We start from the raw sequence: 22,384 nt of genomic DNA, 5'->3' as shown, positions 1-22,384 counted from the left end.
AAATATCTACTATTATATTTTGAGATAGTAATTATTGTTGAAAAAAATAGCAATCGTTAATATCGTCGCTAATTTGTCACTAAATAGGATTTGTGACGAATTTTTATTGTTTAACTACATAATTTGCTTATTGCTAATTCGTTTTCTTTTTGTAGCTGACCTGTGTAGAATACATTGCTAATACATGTTGATACGAAATTAAAACCAAAGAAAGTGATGCATAATAGACCACTGAGCTTCCAAAACTATCTAGGTCATTTTCATGCTTTGCTAGGCCATTATCTACTTTATTGATGAATAGGACCAATATTCTTATTTTTAAGAGTTTATATGTGATCTAACTATTCTTCAATTTACAAAATTGTATTATATAATTCTTTAATAAACAATTTTGTAAAAGGTGTAAGTGAATGATTTTTTTTACGCCAATTGGATAGTCATCTAATAATAAATCATGGGCTTGCCGACTCAAGTTTTGTTTTGGCGTCTGCTGCGTTGGGTTCACGCTGCGCATTCAAATCTTATATAAACCTTTCTTCCTATTCCCTAATATCCCACTTTCTCTCTCTCTTTACAAAACCTCTCTGTGAAGAAACACAGCATCCGTACAAAAACAATGGCAAGCATAGAGCCCCAGCACGAGCACAGAGAAGAGGAAGAAGCGGCTGCCGGAGCCGATGACGAAGATACCGGAGCTCAGGTCGCGCCGATCGTCAGACTGGAGGAAGTAGCCGTAATAACTGGCGAAGAGGACGAAGATGCTATCCTCGATTTGTAATTATTCAATTTCTCTCATATCGTGTTTATTGTTTGTTGCCTACATCGATCTACTCCAATTTCTAGGGTTAATAATAATGTAAATTTATCGTTATACAGGAAAGCTAAGCTTTATCGATTCGATAAAGATGGAAATCAGTGGAAAGAGAGAGGTGCTGGTACTGTTAAGTTTTTGAAACATAAGGAGACTGGAAAAGTTCGCCTTGTTATGCGCCAATCTAAGACTCTTAAGATCTGTGTTAATCATCTAGGTTTGTCTATTAATATTCACTTTATGACTTTTTTTTGTGCATTATTAATATCGATTTATTCATTTATGTGTTTCGTTTGGTTGAGATCTGTAACATAGACTCTGATCTCATGAATTGTGCTGTATTATATGCTTCAGTTATTCCGACAATGACGGTTCAGGAACATGCTGGAAGTGAGAAATCCTGTGTGTGGCATGCAGCAGATTTTGCTGATGGTGAATTGAAGGATGAATTTTTCTGTATTAGATTTGCGTCCATCGAGAGTAAGAATTTCGAACTCTGAATTACTGTCAGTTTCTGCTAGATTTTAGGGTCTTGTTTGTTTGGTGAAGTTTTCAATTTGCCAAAATTTGAAATTTCTTTTCTTCATGATTGCCTTTATCTCTTGATTGCTAGTCATTATACTAGCTTCCCTGCTTCCCTGGTCCCTATTGTTATTTTGTTTGGAGAAAATCTCATTTTCTATATGGAATGTTGTACTGTGTGCCTAATCTGGTTGTAGACTTAAATCAAGTGATAGTTGCAGTTAATGGTATTGAGATCAATCAAGTTTAGTAGGTTTCCACATCTTCGTGAAAAAGGTATAGGAGGATTCTCTTCTTAATTTAAAAAAGGGGCATGCTCGTGTGCGAAGCATTCCACTTTCACGCAGGGTCAGGATAACGTCTCAAAAAAAGTATAGAAGGATACATCTATAATAATGCCTTGTTAATTGTAATGTCAAGATGTAGAATCAAATAATCTACACATGAAGTAGAGTGTCTGTCAATCTACTATGGATTGTGCCTGATATATTTTTCTTTACTGTAAGTGTGATGTCACGGACTTTGCCTCACCATATGATAGGTTAAAAGTATCACCCTGTGTCCTTGCCTTTTAAAACCAAGATCAAGCTTGAATAGAACTTGGAAGAGTAAAATGTTGTATGAAGGTTGAATGCAGATACTAGGGATTGATGAATACCTTATATTCTTTTCCAATTCTAAACTCAAGTGCTGACCCAAAATTTTGGATGCCCAAATTTTACTGCTCGACATTGTGTGCGTGATAGTTTGTCTCTCTTGTGACTTGGGTTACATTACCAGTCCGGTCACTCCCATGCCTTATTATGCCCTCCTAAACAGTAGATCCACAGCTTTGCTGATATAAGAAGAAAAAGCAAACCAGACCTTGAACTGGTTTTGTGCCTTATTTTGTGAAGTGGCATTATACATATTATCTTATGCCTTTGTTTTGTGCTCAATTGTTCTGTTGTTTTTATTCTCTTTATAGTATTACTTTATCTTAGAATTTTGTCATGGTATGAATTGACTTCTTTTCCCAAATTGTGTGCTCCTGCTTTTACTCCACATATTAAAATTTTAAGTTCCTAAGGTGTAAGCTAGGTTGGCATAAGGGAAGAGGGGAATGATGGGAACAAGTAATAACTGTATGTATTAGTAGACCCCCTTGCTTCTGCCCTCTGCTATTGCCCCGAAATTCCCAAATTCCTGAAACGATGTCATTGAAGGCCTTCATTAATTTTGAATCTAAAACATTAGACTGCAAAATTGGATGCAGCCTTAGAAGGAAAAAACGTCTGTGTATGGGGACTCATTAAAGAGCCATCATTTATGATTCTCTAAACTACTGGAACCTGACCAAAGCAATTGATCTTTGTTGCTTAATGAGGTTGTTGAGAACCTTTGCGTCATATCGTCTTGCTTGAGGTATGTGTTGGTGTTGAGAGTTAACTGATCTGGGACTTCTCTCTAGAATCCCAATGACCTCATCGAGTTTTGCTAAAAGATCATGGTTAATACTGCAACATGCTTATCTACTTGAGAGAGATTGCTCTTTAGGGACTTGAGGACTTGTGCATTATAAATTGTCAAAAAGGAATACTGGATTATAAGGTGTGGAGTGAACCTACCCGGGTGTGAGGTAACCTTTTATTTTACCAGGTCTTTTAGATCCCTCAACTTGGTCATCATTGCAGTTCCATTCAACATATTGGAGTTAATTACTTTTAAAAGGGTTAGAAAATTGCCCATGATTGGAGGTTTGTCAAACACTGGATGGAGAGGGGGGGGGGGGGGGGTTAGTAGAAGTGATTCTGAGGAAGTTGTAGATAAGTAGTATACATGATCATCCTTCTCAAAAATATAGTATACATGACATGTGCCAAATTCTTTTATGTTGCCTGCCTCTGTTTTTTCTTTTTTATTTTCAGCAAAAATGATGTCTTACTGTAATGTGTTTCTTATAGATTGCAAGACCTTCATGGAGACGTTTCAAGAGGTTGCTGAATCACAAAAGAAGAAAGAGGAAAATGAGGATGCATCTAATGCTGCTGGCCTACTTGAGAAGTTGAGTGTTGAAGATGAGAAGTCAGAAGAGAAGAGCGTGGAAAAAGCTGAAGAGAAAACGAAGGAAGACGACATCAAAGATGAGAAGCCTTCTGATAATGCAGAGAAAAAGGATGAGACTGCTTCAGCCTGAGAGATGTTATGTCATGTACACCAGATGTAGTTGGTGAGGTTCATAATACCGCCACATTTACCAACCAAATTTGGTTATATTGTCTGGTCGAGTGCAAGGGTGGTTAATTCGGTGTTGGTTTTGGGTGGGGTCGGTTTGTTTGGGGGGGAAGAGGGGGGGGGGGGTATTTGTTTGTCCATCTCTGAGGTGTTACAATGTCTTGGAGATACGTTAAGGTCAGGTCGTGTTCTCTGGTAGAGGTATTGTGTTGGTGTACTAAAGGTCTTGATATTTTTTTATTATTATTTATTTTTAACTCCAAGTCACGATTTTATTACCTTTGCAATGCAGAAGATTCATTTTGAAGGAGGAGGGTATAGCCTGGCCTTCTATATGGATTGAGAATTTGACACATTCATACAATAAGTACAGAATTGGTGGGATTATCTCCACACCAACATGCCAATCGGTAATAAAGTCGAGAACTCATGGTGGTTCATACACTATGGTACTTGGTCTTCTCTTCTTAGACTCGGAATGCTGAAATTTGCCATCTATCTACATTTAGAAGCCCTTTGACCTGCCGAGGCAATGTGTCAAAATAAGTGAAAATATATACTTCCTCTAATGGGTGAATTAGAGAAGCCATGTTGTCCGCAACTTGATTTGCTTCTCTAAAGCACTGTCTAATGATTAGACCTTTTTGTTCAACCAGCGTTTTTACCTCCATAACAACACGGTTGATTCTCCATAGTGTGGACCATATGCCTTGAATGCAATTGTGAAGTAGCAAGGAGTCAATTTTACCAATAATCAGTTCATATCCTTGTTGAACGCACCATTTTAGGCCAAAAAGAAGGGCTTCTGCTTCTGCTAAGTTACTTGTTCCTTGACTCATTGGTATAGCATTAGCTGCAAGTGTTTTACCACCACTGTCTCTAATCGCCCCGCCACCTCTACAATTCCCTTAACACAACTACCATCACTGTTTAACTTAACAAAGAGCAAAGGTGGCTTAAGCCACTTAACCTCAGTTATGCACCTTTCAACCAGAGAGTAGTCAAAGAGTTTACATATGTCTTCCCAATTATTGTTAACAGCTAGCTTCCCAAAATGAGAGTTAACTAATTGGGCAATGTTAAAAGTGATAAGGCATTTGGATCTTGCCATTGATGGCCTCTCCATTTCATATTTGCTACAGCACCTTGACCTCCACAGCTCCCATACAACAATAGGAGGCATAATCTGGAAAACAAATGCAGCGACAGAGTTTTTGGACTTATGATTCCAACAGTTAGCAAACAGAGTTCTTAAGGGGATGTTCATATGAGCTATTCCAACCATTCCAGCAAAAACGCCCACACTTGTTGTGCAAAATGTCCTTGATAAAATAAGCGTTCACACGTTTCCTCGCCTGGGATCATTCCGGGAGAATGGCACCAACAACATTTAGAGGCTAAGGAAATCTCAAACCTCGTGATCCTTTCATCTGTTGCTATTTTTCCATGGACATCTCTCCAAGCCAAGAAAGACATCTTAAATGGGACATCTTCATGCCATAACTTAGAGTCAAAAGAAGCAAGATGATTTCTTTGTCTCAATGCATTCCAAGCAGAGGCCGAACTGAATTTTCCTGAAGTAGTAATTGTCCTGATTGGAGTGTCATCCTCTTCTTGGCCAATTGTGATGTGAACGGTGGCTACCAAAGTCTTAACAGCTTCAGGAGGCTGAATATGTAAGCAAGACCAGTCCCATACTCCATTCTTATATACTTCATTGACCTTGGTATCGTCATACCCGACATCTTCGCCTAAGCTGGAAGACAAAGGACTAAAATTGGTCCAATTATCATACCAAAAGCTGCTATTACCTCTCCCAACTCTCCATAAGATGTTCTGCTCTACTTCATGTTTCAATTTGCACATAGCCTGCCAGTTATAGGATTTGCCAGTTGTCCGTTGACTAATCAGTGGATGATAGATTCTACAATATTTGGCTTTGGCAAATTGGGACCATAAGGAGTTTGTGGCTCTCAACCTCCACCATTACTCTGTTGGTGAAGGCTTTGCAGACATCCTCCAACTTTCTAAAATTAGCCTCTCCCTCTTCATATGAAAAACAAAGTTTGGAGCATGCAGACCAATGGTATCCATCACTAGTCTCTTGCCCAGACCAGAAGAATCTAGCTAAGTACCTCTCAATCGTAGCGATAGTACCCTTGGCTCTTCTAGCCAAGTACCTCTCAATTGTAGCGATAGTACCCTTGGTTGGATGGACTGCAGCCAATGTATGGACATTCAGGGCCAATAGAACATGCCTGATAAGAATTGCCCTGCCTCCAGAAGAAAGTAGCTTTAAATGCCATCCTTTGATCCTGTTAATCACCTTGCTAACCATCCCTGTAAAGGTAGACAACTTTTTTCTACCAGAATATATAGGACAACCGAGGTATTTGATAGGAAGGGGTTCATGTCTCATCTCTGTTATTCATTATTATTCATATGCCCAACTGTACTTTGCTTATTCAAGTCCTCTTTACGAGGCTGTGGTTTGATATATAATCCAATTCATTCCTTATTGGGGAAATTCGAAGCTACTGCTAGTTTTGCTGCTGCATCTGATGTTTATGTATTTATTTTATTTTTATGAAATTGCCTTTTTTGGTGTGGTAAAAGACAGGTTCTCTTGGTCATCATCAGTTGTCTCGTGAAGGAAGACACTTAACTTGATTTGTCACAATATATGTACACAAGATGCTTCTCTGAAGTTAGAACTATGATTTGAAGAGGTCAACTGGTTTTGGGTCTGTTGGAACATTGATTTATAGAGTTCCTTAGATTTTGGGCAGAATCGGCGATCAAACAAGTTGTGAGCTTCTCTCTTTGGTCGTTTAGATTGTTGCTCGATTTATGTAGTTATTACTGAATATATAACCTTATGGTTTGTAGGTTGCTATTCTTTTAGTTACATAAAATGCTTAAAGAGTCGCATATAGTAAATGGTCCTATATGGTTTGCTTTTTGGTGAATTTGTCATCAGAATATTGAAGGTTTTATGAATATCAGTAGTTACAAATATGAAATGAGCCATAGGCCCGAGTTCTACTAGTAAAGACACATTGGTGAGGGATATCTATCTAGTTATTTACCCCCTCCGTCCCACTTTAATTAATTCTTTAGTTATTTTTTTACATATTAAGGAATCCATATTTTAACATTAATTAATAATTAAATTGACCATATTACCCTTAATTTGTTCAATGAAAATATAATAAATATTCACAGATTCTTTACTCCAGGTAGGGGTGTTCATAAAAAACCGAACCAAACCGAACCGACCAAAAAAATCGGTACTTTTTGGTTTGGTTTGGTTTTGGTTTTGAATTTTAAAAACCGATCAAATTTGGTTTGGTTTTGGTTTTAATCAGAAAAAAACCGAAAAAAACCGAACCAAACCGACTATAGGAGTAGCTATTTCAAATTTATTATTACACCTATATATATATGTATATTTTTATACAAAGTTTCAAAATTTTTATGGTAAATGTTAATAGTTTGCACTTTTAGTATAGTTCTTTACCTTTACATTCTAGTTTGATTGGTAGTTTTCTTTTGTTAAGTGTAAGAATCCAATTCGTGTTAAAAATAATATATTTTAAGTTGAGTCCTTAAATTATTTATCACTGTTTGATTCAATTATCATCAATATATCTTGGTAAACAATAGATTTCTCAAAGGGCGATTGATTTGATAGTGTTACGTTGAAAATGTGATCGCCGAAATATGTGTTTGGTAGTGTATGTTCTATATTTAAGAAAAAACCGACAAATAACCGAAAAAACCAAAAAACCGACAAAATCCAACATAAACCGAATCGAGAAAAAACCGACTTAATTGGTTTGGTTTGGTTCTAATATTTGAAAAACCGACTTATTTGGTTTGGTTTCTTTTTAGGGAAAAACCGATTCAAACCGAACCATGAACACCCCTAACTCCAGGGGTAACTTTGGAAAAAAAAAAAAGTTAACTCCTTCTTGATATCTGATAAAATCAAATACCGTGAACCACAAAAAAAAAATCAATTAAGACTAATGTTTATAAGACCAATATAAAGCTTACATAACGTGCAAAGACAGATGGGAAGGTAATTTCATCCTTTTTCCTCTTTGGAAGAAGGGGGAATAGACCTTTGCTGCCGCAACAACACCAACAGTTTCGCTCAATTCTAAGCAAGTTCTGAGTTAACTATATTAATTTTCACTAATATAATAATTTTCACTAATGCAAAGACAGATGGGTTTGTTTGGAAAGTCACCAGATAATTGAAATTGGTGTAATTATTAAGGTAATAATTACACAGCCTAGTAATTACACAGTTGTGTAATTACGATAACCTGTATGTTTTTCATAATATAATTACAGTGTAATTACAAGTTTACTGTTTGGTTGCACAAGTGTAATTACACAGTTAGATTAAATTTTAAATTAAGTAACTATCAGAACTTAAAAGTTAATATAATAAATAATGCCTATAAATTTTTACAAGTATAAATGATATTATATTTGGTATTTAAGATGTATATTTTTTTGTGAATATACATTAATTAGTAATCATATATTTAAAACTAGCATTGTAAAAATAATTTTTATATATTTTTCAAATTAATAATATTTAGTTTAGATACTTACAAAAACTAAAAATATACGTTTTTAAGAACATCATGTGAGCCAATACTACTAAAAACAAGTAAATTAGAACCGTGAATATAATCCAATTTCAAAATTCAAAAAAAAAATTAACATATGTCAAATTCTAACATAATAATAATAAGTTCTACTACAACTTAATATTAGGAATCAAGATAAGTTTATAACCACATTCAACAACGAAATTCCAGTTTAATGGCATCACTCATTATATGCCAAGTTTGTTAATGACTCATTATTTCTAATATTAGGAGGTGTGTTTCAAAAAATAGAATAATAAAATAAATAAAAAATAAAATATAAGCAATTACATGGAATCGCAAGAAGTAAAATAGAGAAATAAAAAATAAATAATGTACAAAGAAAAATATATTTTAAAATTTCAAAAGAAATTAAAAAGTAAAAATAAAATTAAAAAATTAAAATAATAGAAATAAAAAGTTATAAAGAAAATAAATTAAAATAAAAACAAAAAGGAAAGAAACTAAAAAGCAATCTTGTAATTACCATTAATTCTCACCTCCCCCTTGAGAATTGGAGAGTGTAATTGCACCCCTCCAATTACACCCAATTTCGTGTTGACCAAGTAATTACTTGGCCAAACAAACATGTCAAACTGTGTAGTTACACCCAATTACACCCAAATACATTTCCAAGGTGGCTTTCCAAACAGGCTCTAATTGTTCCATTTAAGCTAGTCTCCATAGATGGGGTGTGAATAAATAGGAAGAGTAAGGTAAAAAGGAAAGTACTGCTTTTAATACAAACTAGTTTAGTGTACGTGCGTTGCACGTGTGCCTCGTGTCAAGTAAATATATATGCAAGGACAATGTGTTTGACTAGAGATGCTTCATTCCAATTTTGTATTCTTTTTTTCTTATCAATTTAGCATTGATATATTTGTGATAATTTCCATATATATTAACCTTAGCTTGTATTACATTTTCAATTGTTGTAATTTCAAGGGGGCAAATTTTTTTAAAAACAATCTAGATAATTTGAGTTTTTGAATAAGAAAAATGAATCTAGGGGGCAAAAAATTTAGGGTTATTCTCACCATTTCAATCCCATTTTATTCCCTTCTTTTGAGTTGTCTGTTTATTCTGATCTCAAAAAAGTTTATCCAACCAAAACTGACATGAAAATAATATATAAATATCAAATACGTGAATAAAGTTACAGAAAAACATAAAAAATACTAAGCAACATGGAATTTAAATCAATAACTAAAGCTTAGATAATAATAAATTAATAGGATTATATCATCATGCCAATAAAAATTTTACAAGAACTATAAAATACATGGCACATTAAAAATAATCTAAAATAACAACAACTAAGTATAATCCCACAAGTGGGGTCTGCGGAGGGTAGTGTGTACACAGACCTTACTCCTACCTAGAAAGTAAAGAGCATGTTTCCGGTAGACTCTCGGCTCAAGAAAAAATGAAAAGAAAGTAAAGAATAAATAAATATATTCATCAGATAAATAAATATCAAATATAAAAATATAAGAGAAGAAATCAAACTTTTTTGTAAAAACATATCCGAAAGAGAACTAAGTAACTTTCAAAAGCCTATCCAACAATTAATAACTGACCATAGAATCTTACGAGCCGACAAAATATTGTCATAGCAATACATGTGTAGAAACAATTGAAAGTTTTAAACCGGAAAAGAGGAAAAAAAGAGATTTCTGAACGTGAAATCAATAGGTAATTTGTTCTGGTGATTTCATATTGTAGTTCTACGGGCAGTCAAATATGTACTTATTGTATTTTTTTCTCCAACTATTCTATCAAATATAATTTACCACACTCGAATGTTAGAAATTACAATTACACCAACATATTTTGGTAAGGAAATCAATTTAAATCATTAGATCTTGATAAATAATGGGTTGAATTTAAATTCAGTTTTCCTTCTTTGACCATGAATTAGAGCTTTATGTAGTTGCTATTTATGTATTTCCAATAAGAATATCTTTTAAAAAGATTTACCGCTTTTGGAATTGTGAATGAATTGACTTACCATGAGTATTAAATATTTTGCGAAAGGATAGCTGTTCAAATGCCTACCACAAAGTGTTAAGGAGTTCGTACCTAATATATAAATCAAAACTTATTTTAAATAATTTAAATAAGAAAAGAATATTTTAGTAAGATTTTAGTTGATTTTAAGTTATTTAAATATTTAAAATTCGTAGATAGTTTAAATAAGAAAAGATTTATAGCCAAAACTTTAGTTGACTTTAAAGTCCTAAATATTAGGAAAATAACTTTAATTATAGTTGTGTCTAGTGTGAACTTTATTTTTAAAGGGTAAAAAAGACAAATGACATTTCGTTGAGAGCCATCGTAGATTATAATATATAATATATAGTAGATTCCATATCCAAGGCACAACGCAAAAGCAAAAATTTATGGCTGCAAATTAAAGTATTTAAGAGCCCGTTTGAATTAGCTGATTTGAAGTAGCTGATACGCATTAGGTGCTGAAAAGCACTTTAAGTGCTGAAACTGATTTAACAAATAAGCAGTTACGTGTTTCAGTACAAGTGCTGAAATTACTAATAAGTTGCTACAGTATTTGATAAAAAGTGCTGATAAGCTCTTTTTCAATTAAAATGACTTAAATAACCTTAGAATTGTTTACACTTATAAGGGCGTAATTTCTTTAAAATTTTAGATTCCTCATCGATTCAAATACAAAAAAAATTCTATTTGTCATTTTATTTTAAATATAATTGTGCTTAGATAAGATAATTTTTATGATAAATATAATTTATTTTATGATAAGCATATAATCATAAGGTATAATAATTAATAAATTAACAAAAGTTTTTCAGTAAAAAATAAACCTAAATAGGACAAGTTATTTGAGACAGTGAGTATCGATGTAGGAGTTTTGTTCTAAAATGGAATACTTTAAGGATAAAATAGTAAAAATTTTGGTCAAACTTAAAGTGCTTATAAGCTAAAAATTCATAAGCTGGGGATGACCAGCTTATGGCTTTTGGCTTATTTTTGACTTATAAGCACTTGGCTTATAAGCACTTTTAACTTTACCAAACGTGTAGATAAGCCGAAAAATGCTTATAAGCTAGTTTGACCAGCTTATAAGCTTAGCCAAACACCCTCTAAGTTTCTAACTTCAGGCATGAAAAGTTAGATTCTTGCAAAGCTACATCAACGGTGAAAACCACTTCGTCTTGATTCTTTATCTCTCGTACGTGAACTCAGATTGAATGTTAAAACTCTCTCCCTCCCTCCTATCTATATTCTTTTGCCAAACATCTTTGTTATTACAATAATTATGAGGGCGAAGTTTGTGAGTTTTAATTTAATAAAAACAAATTTTAAAAAGAAGAAGAACAGCAACATCAGTTTGTCTACTACAACCATTGGTAATTAGGCAATGATTGACGAGAATTATTTGGTTATTCCCAGTAGATCCGTTACACACACACTTGAGGTGTATAACTCTAAGACTCAAAATGTAGAAGATTATAAACTTTTATAAAATTATCTTTCAAATAACAATGAATAACACTGTTGCACGACCCAAATTCCATTATAGGTCGTGCTGGCGCTCAACACCATTGTTAAGCAAGGCAACCCTAATCGACTAGTGTTCTTATTCATTTTACTAAACAAATTCCCACATTTACTTAAATTTAAAACAGTCGAACATTAACAGATTTATAAGGCAAACGAATCGGAAAAGACTAAAGGAAGTCATAATAATAGAAATACAACCCAAAAGTGATAGTCTACAAATGTGTGTGCCAGGAACTAGTGTCACAAGTACGAGAGCAACTAGTAGAATGTACAAAAGAGTATAACTATCCTACTGCCTGAAACAGAGTAGACAGTAATAACAAAAGGAGAGACTCCAGTATGCTGCTGAACGGCTCGGAAGAGGGCAGCTCACAGTGAGATCTCGATCAAGTATCAGGGATGCGCGCTGGATGGATAACCAGATGCACCTGCCTCAGATCCTGTATATTTAAATACAAAAGCGTAGTATGAGTACATAAATAATATGTACCCAGTAAGTATCCAGTCTAACCTCGAAGAAGTAGTGACGAGCGGTCGACTTGACACTTACTAGGGTCAATAATAATATAATTCCAGCGTTACGCTAAGCGTGAATAGCATGAACAAAAATGACAGATTAAGATCATGGAGAAGTAAGACATTCTTTCACAAACAACATGTCAAGTTTCAATCACATCATGTAACAGCTTACATTTCAAGCATTTAAGCAGTGTAAATCACAGAAAGTTCCAAATAAATAACATGCACACATTATGCCAAGGTCGTATGGTCCGGTCCAAGATAATATTAAATTGTGCACTGCCAGAGGGTCGAATGACGCGAATCATAGATGCATCTATTTACTACCGATGCGCTTGGCCCGATCCACAAATAACAATTCATTATCAAGGAAGCACACATTATCCATTTATAATCAAGTAATTCATGCAAATTCTCAAGTAAGTGAGTCTAGCCGTCTATATTTGTTTACAAATTTCCAGCATGACTTAAGTGATATTAGTAGCAAGTAAGGACGCAGGCATTTGCAAATATAGCATGATACGGGTTCTAAACTACCCGGACAATTAGCATAATAGTAGCTACGTATGGACTCTCGTCACCACGTACATGCGTAGCCTCCACAGATAGTCACATACATTTATTTAATTCACCTATGGAGTTAATTCCCTCTTACAAGGTTAAAAAGGAGACTTACCTTGTCTCAAATCTCACTTTAAATTTCAAAAATGCGCTCAAACCCTCAAATCGGAGCCGAATGATCCAGAACTATTCAAATAGGGTGAGAACTAGTCAATATATGCTCAAGAGTTCATATTCTAACTATTAAACTAATTTTCCAACCCTAAATGCAAGGTTCCTAAAATTCATCCCGGGGCTCACGTACCCGGATTTCGGAAATTTTCGAAGAAAGTTGTTACCCATAACCTAAGGATAAAGAATATATGATTTTTACTTCATTCCATAACAAATTTCGTGGATAAATCTTATTTTTATCAAAACCCTAGGTTTTTACTCTAATCCCATGATTTTTACTAATCTTTATATGTTAATCTACCCAAAATCCAAGTATTTAACTCACATATAGTAGAAATTACTTACCTCCAAAAGCTTGGTGAAAAACCCCTCTCAAGAGCTCTAAAATCGCCAAACCAATGAGTGAAAATGAGCCAAAAATGGCTAACTCTCGCAATAAATGAAGGTCACTGCCTTCAGTAATTTCCGCATCTGCGGTCTTGGGCCGCACCTGCGCCCACCGCATCTGCGGAAATGTGTCCGCTTCTGCGGAACTCCACTGGGCCGCTTCTACGAAACGCCAACTGCTTCTGCGGTTCCGCTTCTGCGGAAAGGAGGCCGCTTCTGCGGTTTCTGGGATAGCCACCCATGGCCGCATCTGCGATGGCTTACACGCTTCTGCGGGCTCGCACCTGCGGCTGGCCAACCACAGGTGCGGTTATGACAGAAACCTGGAGCTTCAGCTCCTTCTCACATTTTCAACTTAGCTCGAGCCTCGTCCGATTGACGCTCGGGGCCCCCGGAGCCTTGCCCGAACATACCGACAAGTTTGAAATGATAAAACGGATCGAACCCTCGAAACGCCGGAAACAACATTAAAACCAGGAATCACACCCTAAAACCAATTGACTCAAACTTATGAACTTTAAGTTCTTCAATTTACTTCCAATGTGACGAAATACACTTATACTACTCGGATTGATACCAAATTTTGCGTGCAAGTCTTAAATGACATTACGGAACTATTTGCAGTCTCGAAATCCCGTTCGGACCTCGATATCGCAAAAACCCGCTCCAAACCAAATTTAAAGAACTTCAAAAATCTTTAAGGAATCAACTTTCACTATTAGGTGCCAAAACGCTCCGGGTCATCCAAAGCCCGATCCGGACATACGCCCAAGTCCGAAATCATCATACGAACCTGTTGGAACCTTCAAATCTTGATTTTGAGGTCGTTTACTCAAAATGTTGATCGAAGTCAAACTTGGCCTTTTAAGCCAACCTTAAGGAACCAAGTGTTCTGATTTCAACCCAAACTCTTCCAAATCCCGAACCAACCATCCCCGCAAATCATAAATCAGTAAAAGCAAGTACGAAAAGTCTTATTTAGGGGAACGGGGTTCTAGAAAGCAAAACGACCAGTCGGGTCGTTACAACCGCAGACGTTGGCTTAATTGTTCTCCACTAAGATACGCAAAATTATTTCTGAAAGAAAATTTATGTAACCGATAAAACGAATTAAAATATTTCTAAAAAGACTGTTTACATTCTCGTGCAACAATGATTGAGAAAGCCTATTATTAGTCAATGCAATAATATTAGAGTGTGAAGAAGGATAAATAATAAATAATATAACAAAAGCAAGAAGGCATACCAAATCTCATTGTTTGTTCTTGATTGAAACAGAAACATGGAATTTATTTTCGAGAACGAATTCTTGTAATAAAGAAAATAAAATTATCAGTAGAACATGATCCTTCATATAGAGAGAATTATGGTCAACGTGTGGATTGGTATGACTATGAAACTTATGCAGATTAAACACCAAAATAAAAGAAGAAAGTAATGTTTAAAAAATATTAACCATGATTAAAGAAAAATTATTGTCTAAAATTCTTAATTAATCAACCTTCAGAAAAAATCTGCTATCAATTATTCTTTGATGAGATATATAGTACTAACCTGTTGTGCCAAAACGTGAACATGCAACTTAGGAACCATTGCGGCGTTAATCCGAAACTCATGGATATGTTTTATAGTTCATGCAATTATTTAAGTTTAGTAGGTTTCATTTATTATAAGGGAAAAAAGACTCCTATATACTTAAAAGGAAAGGGAGGAAGTCCTAAAAATCTAGGTAAATAATTAAATGTATTATGTATACTCCTAAATACTAGAAAACTTACTTAACTTATTATTTTATCTAGTGTGAAAATAAATTTTGAAGGATAAAAAAGATGAACGACATTTCGCTAAGGGCATTCGTGCTTATAATATAATATAGATATACATGACCCGCTGAAATATTACACCTAAATGATATAAATTAAAATGGTACAACAATTAGACCGTAACTCCGATCATTGAGCCAAGACATTCGCCCTGTGTTGGGTTCCCTGATATTTGAAGCAGTAAAAGAAAAGAAAAAAATTGACCACCTCTCCAAGAAAACAATACGAGAAACCACTACCTTGTTCTTCAATCAATGTTTCCTACCTTTTCGAATCTAAACAAACTGACTTTAATTTTGTTCTTACATATATATTCCTCATCTTAACCATTAGCCATCACCATTTTCCTCTGCATTACTTCTCTCACTACCATTTTAACCTTTCCTTTTACATAAAAAATTCATAACATGGACGGCTCAGTAGCCAAAGGCACATCCTGTATCCAAGATTCTCAATCTTCTTCTGTTATCGGGAACGCTGATGCCACTCTCGGGCGCCATTTGGCACGTAGGCTAGTTGAAATTGGCATTCAAGATGTTTTCTCAGTGCCTGGTGATTTCAATCTCACACTTCTTGATCACCTCATTGCTGAACCAAGGCTTAAGAATATTGGCTGTTGCAATGAACTCAATGCTGGATATGCTGCTGATGGCTATGCACGAGCTCGCGGAGTTGGTGCATGTGTTGTCACGTTTACTGTTGGTGGGCTCAGTGTGCTTAATGCAATAGCTGGTGCTTATAGTGAAAACCTACCTGTTATTTGCATTGTGGGAGGTCCTAATACTAATGATTATGGAACTAATAGAATACTGCATCATACTATTGGATTGCCTGATTTCAGCCAAGAATTAAGATGTTTTCAGACTGTTACATGTTATCAGGTATCAGATCTAGCTTTTGAACCCCGTGCCTAAATCTTACAAAATTCATACTTAGCTTCCGTTTGAGTTTAACTTCTATATACGGATAGTGTAAAAGTACTCTTACGATCACCTAAAAGATAATTGTCCCTAATAAGTGAGACTATTAACTTGGTAAATGAGGCAAATAGGTTAAAATATATATTCTCTTGCAATGTTGGAAATTTGTAATGAAAGGTAGAATTGAATGTTTATACATAAGCTAATGACAACCAGTAAATATATAATGGGAGAAATCTAGCCATGGGTGAGACTCATCTAGTTCTTTCTTAAAGACTTTTATATGAGACTTGAATAATTCTTTTCCAATAGAAATACAATACCTTACATATCCAACAATATATTTTTATGTTTTGTTGTTTGCTTTTGTGTTAGGCCGTTGTAAACAACTTGGATGATGCACATGAACAAATTGATAGAGCCATTTCCACTGCTCTAAAAGAAAGCAAACCAGTATACATCAGTATAAGTTGCAATTTGCCAGCCATTCCTCATCCAACTTTCAGCAGGGATCCCATCCCATTTTCTCTTTCACCTAGGTATGACCATTACCTTATTATCTATTTTTGATAGTGTCGGGTCTAGACTAGAAGCAACAGGTTCGACATAACTCATTGTGTTTAGCTCGGACTTTATATGTGCGTGTGATAAAAATTAACGAGCAGATCTCAGCTGACTCTGAATCCTAGATTCGCCACTGCTGCATGAGATCTATTCTTCAACTCATAATCAGAACTCAACAGTGTCAGATCTAGACTAGACGCAGCGAGTATATATGAGTGTAAAAAAAATATAAAGAGCAGAACCCACTGATAAGTCAAGGATATGCTACTGTTGCATGAGAAAATGTTCTGTAACTTACAATCCTAAATTACTGATACAGGTTAAGTAACAAGAGGGGATTGGAAGCTGCAGTGGATGCAGCAGTTACCTTTCTAAGCAAGGCAGTGAAACCAGTTATGATTGGAGGGCCAAAGCTAAGAGTAGCCAAAGCTTGTAATGCTTTTGTTGAATTGGCTGATTCTTCTGGTTATGCAATGGCAGTGATGCCATCAGCAAAAGGGCTAGTCGCGGAACAACACCCTCACTTCATTGGCACTTACTGGGGTGCAGTAGGCACATCCTATTGCGCAGAAATTGTTGAATCAGCTGATGCTTACTTGTTTGCTGGTCCAATCTTTAACGACTACAGCTCTGTTGGATATTCACTTCTGATCAAGAAAGAGAAATCGATCATCGTGCAGCCTGATAGAGTTGTAATTGGCAATGGACCAGCTTTTGGTTGTGTCCTAATGAAAGATTTCCTGTCTGAACTATCAAAGAAAATAAAGAAAAATGAAACTGCTTATGAAAACTATCGTCGGATATTTGTGCCTGAAGGAACACCTCTAAAATCGGAGCCTAATGAACCACTAAGAGTAAATGTTCTGTTCCAGCATATACAGAAGATGCTTTCAGATGAAACAGCAGTGATTGCTGAGACAGGGGATTCTTGGTTCAATTGCCAGAAGCTTAAGTTACCAGAAGGATGTGGGTATGTGACTAATAACAGCTTATCAGCCTGGTATCCATTTTATTTACAGACATTAGAAGAAAAAAGTTCGTGTTGCAGGTATGAATTCCAGATGCAATATGGCTCCATTGGTTGGTCTGTTGGTGCTACCTTGGGCTATGCGCAATCTGTACCTAAAAAACGTGTCATATCTTGCATCGGTGATGGAAGTTTTCAGGTACTAAACGGCAAACACTTTCCTGGAAAATGACACCAAAAACACCCAATATGTTAGTACAACAATATTACTCGTGTGTAGAACTAAATGGTATTTGGATCACAGGTTACTGCACAAGACGTGTCAACAATGATCCGTTGTGAGCAGAAGAGCATAATTTTCTTGATTAATAATGGTGGTTACACCATTGAGGTTGAAATCCATGACGGGCCATACAATGTGATCAAGAACTGGAACTACACTGGCTTAGTGGATGCTATTCACAATGGTGAAGGCAATTGCTGGACCATGAAGGTGAGTGTTACTGTATAGAAATACTCATCCATACATTGATAAATAAGCCATTGTTTTCAAATTGTTTCTGACTGGATTGCAGGTAAGGACTGAAGAGGAGCTCACAGAAGCAATTGCAACTGCAACTGGGGAGAAGAAGGATTGTTTATGCTTCATTGAAGTTATTGTTCACAAGGATGATACTAGCAAAGAGCTGCTCGAATGGGGTTCCAGGGTGTGTTCTGCCAATGGCCGTCCACCAAACCCTCAATGAGTCAAGAGTCTGGTTTTATCTTATCTAGAATGATAACGGCGTTGTTGAGGCCAACTTGCACGCACCCAAGCTAGCTCTTTCTTCATGCCTCGAGAGTATTAGATTTCTTTCAAGTTTCGAGCAATTAGAAAGCTGTTTACCATTTAATAAAATGGATTTTTGGAATTATTACATGGCTCTATTTGCTATAGTTTCACTCGGTTGATTAAACATTCTACTCAGTGTTCCTGGTCATGCTAAAAGATGTACTCTAGCTAACAAACAATAACAAGACCCTGAACATCGGATGGAAGCTCTGAAAATTGGACCTGACGAAGTTAAAAAACGAGGCTTTTCATAGTTACATTAAATTTAAGATTTGACATTTCAAACAGTTAGTAAATAGCTTGCGGTGAAACTACACAGTCGGCAAATTATCTGTGAAAGTCGAATCTCTCTATTTCTCTCTGTTATAGCATTCAACCACATTAGCCTTGTAGTCTAAATAACAGACCAGTATATATGTGAATTAGAAAGCATGTAATATTTACTCTTCAGCATATAAGATTTTGAAGCCTAAATTATGTGTTTGACGCAATGCAGACACAAAACCAACCACTAGACATAAAGGGCTTAAGAGTGTGGCATTTGCTTACAAAAATGTTCAACTGTTTAAACTATGAGATGAATTAAGGCATGATATTAGGTCTTGGAATTGACTAACACTCTGTTTGGATCATTGTTCCCCGTCGTTTTATATTGTATCGTATCATTTTATGAATACAATGTTTGGATAGATTATATTGTTTGCTATTGTTAAATAATATTTTGCTATTTTGGTTTGGTATCGTACTGTAACTAATAAGTTTACTAAAATACCCTCAATTATTTAAATATTAAATTTATCAAAAATTAAGCATAAAAATAATTATTAAAAAATAAAATAGAAGAAGGAACAAAGGAGCGAGACAGAAGAAGACAACACAGAGGAGCACAATTAATTAAAATTGAGTTAAAAACAAATTATGAGAAAAAATAAAACAGAAGGCAGCAAAACACCTTTAACGTTGGCTGCAAAAGTACTGGAAAAAATCAAAGTAGGTTATAGGTTGGAGATGTGGAGTTAAAATAGAAAAAAAAAGTAAAGGGTAAAATAGAATTGTGGATTAATAAGTTAGGGCGTAATTGGAAAGAAAAATAAAAAACGATTCAACCATAACAAATCGATTGTTTCAAAAAAGGGGATTTTTCATTGTTCCGAAACAATGAAGTTAACAATACAATACAATACAACCAATTTTAATGAAACAATCAAAACAAACATTGTTTTAGGATAACAATACAATATAATACAATGGGGAACAACAATCCAAACACGCTGTTAAAAAATAGGACTTTTTATTTTTCCGGAACAATAGATTTAACAATACAATACAATTAATTTTAAAGAAACAATCAAAACAAACATTGCTTTGCGATAACAATACAATACGATACAAGGGGTAACAAACATCCAAACAAGTTGTAAGCAATGCATAAAATAGATCAAGTCAGAACCAGTCGAGACACCTACAAAACTCCCAGATCATGTCCCAGAAGAAATAAACTTTTCGTTGCTGAAAAAATGGACTGGAGGAAAAAGTAGGATTTTATCCAAATTTTGTAATACAAAGCAAATCTCCTTTTATCCACAAACATATTAACATGTTGACCATAACGTGCTGCTCATTGTCCACCAGATGGCACAAGAACTGAACTATTTTTTGCTTTGACAATCTCTCATGCATAGCTTCAATATAAAACCAAGAATCCATCTACTTTCGAATTCAATTAGATATAGGTTCTCTTTACTTAAATAATGAACGCAAGATAAAAGCTAAATAGATATCATTATCTACCTCAATTTTATAATTTAGTATCCACAACTTGTATATAGAAATTTGAGCCAATTTTCAAAATATTACATGAACGCCGACAACCTAAACTAGAGATGCAGCAAAAAGCTTGAATTTAGTTATCCAACCGTCGTAATTCAAACTATTGTGGAAATTGCCACATATTCATAACACAAAATTGGCAGGCCAAACGGAAACCACTTGATGCCGTGAAAATAAAAAGGATTAAGAAGAACAAAATAAAATAAATCTGGTGAAGTTTACTAAATTAAGGAGTAAATATCATAAAATTATAAGCGAAAATGGCTATAAGAGTTTCAATATACCTCAAAAGCAGAAGTACATTAGGTGCCATTAGCACAAAAACACTAGGAGAAATTAACTGCAATGTTCTGAAAAAGGAAACAAAAAGACGCAATAACCTAAGGCAAAGAAGATACGCCAAAAGCTAAGAATGCTGAGTCGTGCGGAATAGGCCTTTACTTAGATCTCTGCCTCATCTTTCGGCGCTTCCTCTTCAACCTCCTCATACGCTTCTTCTTCCACTGAAAATCAAAAAAACGCACCCGTTCATAAAGTGAGTATTAAAACATTAATGAACACTAACTAGAAATGTACACACACGCACGCACGCACACACACAAAAAAAAAAACGCACACACTGTCATAAATCAGTAAGTAGTTGCAGTATTATTCTGCGTCGATTGACTCAAAATTCTAGATTCATCTGTATAAATCTGAGAAATGAAAACAAACGGACAAACAAAAACAGAAGAAGAGATGTATATGTCCACACACCTTGGCTCTCATGGTGAATCAGCTACGACTTAAGGGACTACTCTTTACTTCCTAACCAGAGCGAAGCTGTCGATATGAAGAGGATACGGCACTAAATGAAGGGAATGGAGGGCTGGTGGTATATAAAGGAAACCCTAGAGTAGTATGATCATGGGCTTTGGGGCTTTGATTCCGGTACGAGTAATGGGCCCAACCCGCGGTCCAAAAGTCCTAACCTGCGACAATTAGATAAGACTGTATTTTTATTTCTTCTATGAAAAGGAAATATTTATATATCTATATTCATCATATATACTAGTCTCTCGGAACGTTTATGTTATGTTAAATGACATACATTCTCGTTTGGCCCGACTGTCAAAATTAATTACAAGCACTTGCCAACAATATAAATATATGGGCGCAAGAGCAAGAAGCAAATATTAGCAGTGTTATAATTCATATGGCAACATCTTTCAGCTGACATGCATGCATATGCTTGAGCTATTTATGATACAAAATATTTTCTCATTAAGCTTTTTTGACACTTTATTAGAGTTATCTTGTATTCATGTTTCACATAAAGAAGCTTAAACATATTATATATTAGAGATAAAAAAGAAAGAGTCAAATGTCAATAACAAAGAAGAAATGAGTCGATAGTTAAGGTCTTAAGGAATTGTTTTATTCTTGAACTTTTTATTTTAGCCAAGTATGGAATAGGCCAATTGGACTTTAAATTAGAAAAAAACTAAGACTAAAGGTACAATAATTAATATACGAATAAAATACAAAAGTGATTCTATCATATTGAAAACAAAATTATAAGAATCTACATCATATATTAATTCATAAATATAAAACATGTTCATTTTCTAGAATCGGGACGAAAATAAATGAAAATTTGATTACTCTTGAACACATCAACATCATGTGTAAGCATTATCCGGTATTGTTGTAGGATTATAATATATCAAGAGTAAATGGCATGAGGAAAATAAAATCTAAAGTAAATTAACGCTTCGGAGGATAGAAAAGAAAGGGTATTGTATATAAGCAAATTCAAGCAGTAGAAATAGCAGTATTCAAAGTCAACGTTAAGCTCTTTAATTCAAGAGGTATTGAAAACGAATATATCATGGTCTATGGACATGGAGTTCTGCATAAAGTAATCTTACAAAATCATCTTTGATTATGGATGTGGCTCATTTTAAGAGTCGGACTCTAAGTTTCCTGCGTGCTTAACATTATTATGACCATTGACGTAAATCTTACAGCACGCACTATGAATTTTGATGGATTCCACATTTATAGGTAAGGT

At 34.9% G+C, this 22,384-nt stretch overlaps 3 protein-coding genes and 1 long non-coding RNA gene across 6 annotated transcripts; 2 read left to right on the top strand and 2 right to left on the bottom strand.

Moving 5' to 3' along the window:
• Positions 1 to 524: 524 nt before the first annotated feature.
• Positions 525 to 4,199, top strand: LOC109214102 (ran-binding protein 1 homolog a-like). 2 transcript variants are annotated; one of them, XR_002066119.1, is made up of 5 exons: positions 525 to 774; positions 877 to 1,028; positions 1,166 to 1,291; positions 3,277 to 3,748; positions 3,840 to 4,199. XR_002066119.1 is itself a non-coding variant. In XM_019377991.1 (4 exons), the coding sequence occupies exons 1-4, from the start codon at positions 617 to 619 to the stop codon at positions 3,507 to 3,509; spliced, it is 669 nt and encodes a 222-aa protein (XP_019233536.1). In that variant the 5' UTR covers positions 525 to 616; the 3' UTR covers positions 3,510 to 3,825. The 2 variants fall into 2 exon arrangements, 1 of the variants encoding a protein (XP_019233536.1); XM_019377991.1 differs by lacking the exon at positions 3,840 to 4,199 and having other exon boundaries at positions 3,277 to 3,825.
• Positions 4,015 to 5,885, bottom strand: LOC109214100. Its single transcript, XM_019377989.1, has 4 exons — positions 5,526 to 5,885; positions 4,962 to 5,416; positions 4,531 to 4,851; positions 4,015 to 4,444 (listed from the first exon to the last, which is right to left on the bottom strand). Exons 1-4 carry the CDS (start codon positions 5,883 to 5,885, stop codon positions 4,015 to 4,017), a joined length of 1,566 nt encoding a protein of 521 aa, XP_019233534.1.
• A 9,665-nt stretch (positions 5,886 to 15,550) lies between these two features.
• On the top strand, positions 15,551 to 18,611 carry LOC109214104 (pyruvate decarboxylase 2). Of its 2 annotated transcripts, XM_019377993.1 has the most exons (6): positions 15,552 to 16,099; positions 16,514 to 16,677; positions 17,022 to 17,672; positions 17,751 to 17,868; positions 17,974 to 18,162; positions 18,245 to 18,611. In XM_019377993.1, exons 1-6 carry the CDS (start codon positions 15,626 to 15,628, stop codon positions 18,413 to 18,415), a joined length of 1,767 nt encoding a protein of 588 aa, XP_019233538.1. In that variant the 5' UTR covers positions 15,552 to 15,625; the 3' UTR covers positions 18,416 to 18,611. The 2 variants fall into 2 exon arrangements, with proteins under 2 accessions (XP_019233537.1, XP_019233538.1); XM_019377992.1 differs by having other exon boundaries at positions 15,551 to 16,099; positions 17,022 to 17,868.
• Positions 18,612 to 20,531: 1,920 nt separating this feature from the next.
• On the bottom strand, positions 20,532 to 21,199 carry LOC109214103. Its single transcript, XR_002066120.1, has 2 exons — positions 21,088 to 21,199; positions 20,532 to 20,834 (listed from the first exon to the last, which is right to left on the bottom strand). It is a non-coding gene; the product is annotated as an uncharacterized LOC109214103 (long non-coding RNA).
• Positions 21,200 to 22,384: the final 1,185 nt, after the last annotated feature.

Source organism: Nicotiana attenuata, unplaced genomic scaffold (assembly GCF_001879085.1).
Source record: "Nicotiana attenuata strain UT unplaced genomic scaffold, NIATTr2, whole genome shotgun sequence".
Lineage (NCBI taxonomy): Eukaryota > Viridiplantae > Streptophyta > Magnoliopsida > Solanales > Solanaceae > Nicotiana > Nicotiana attenuata.
Note: the sequence above shows the minus strand (reverse complement) of the source record. Positions and strands in the feature narration are given on the sequence as shown.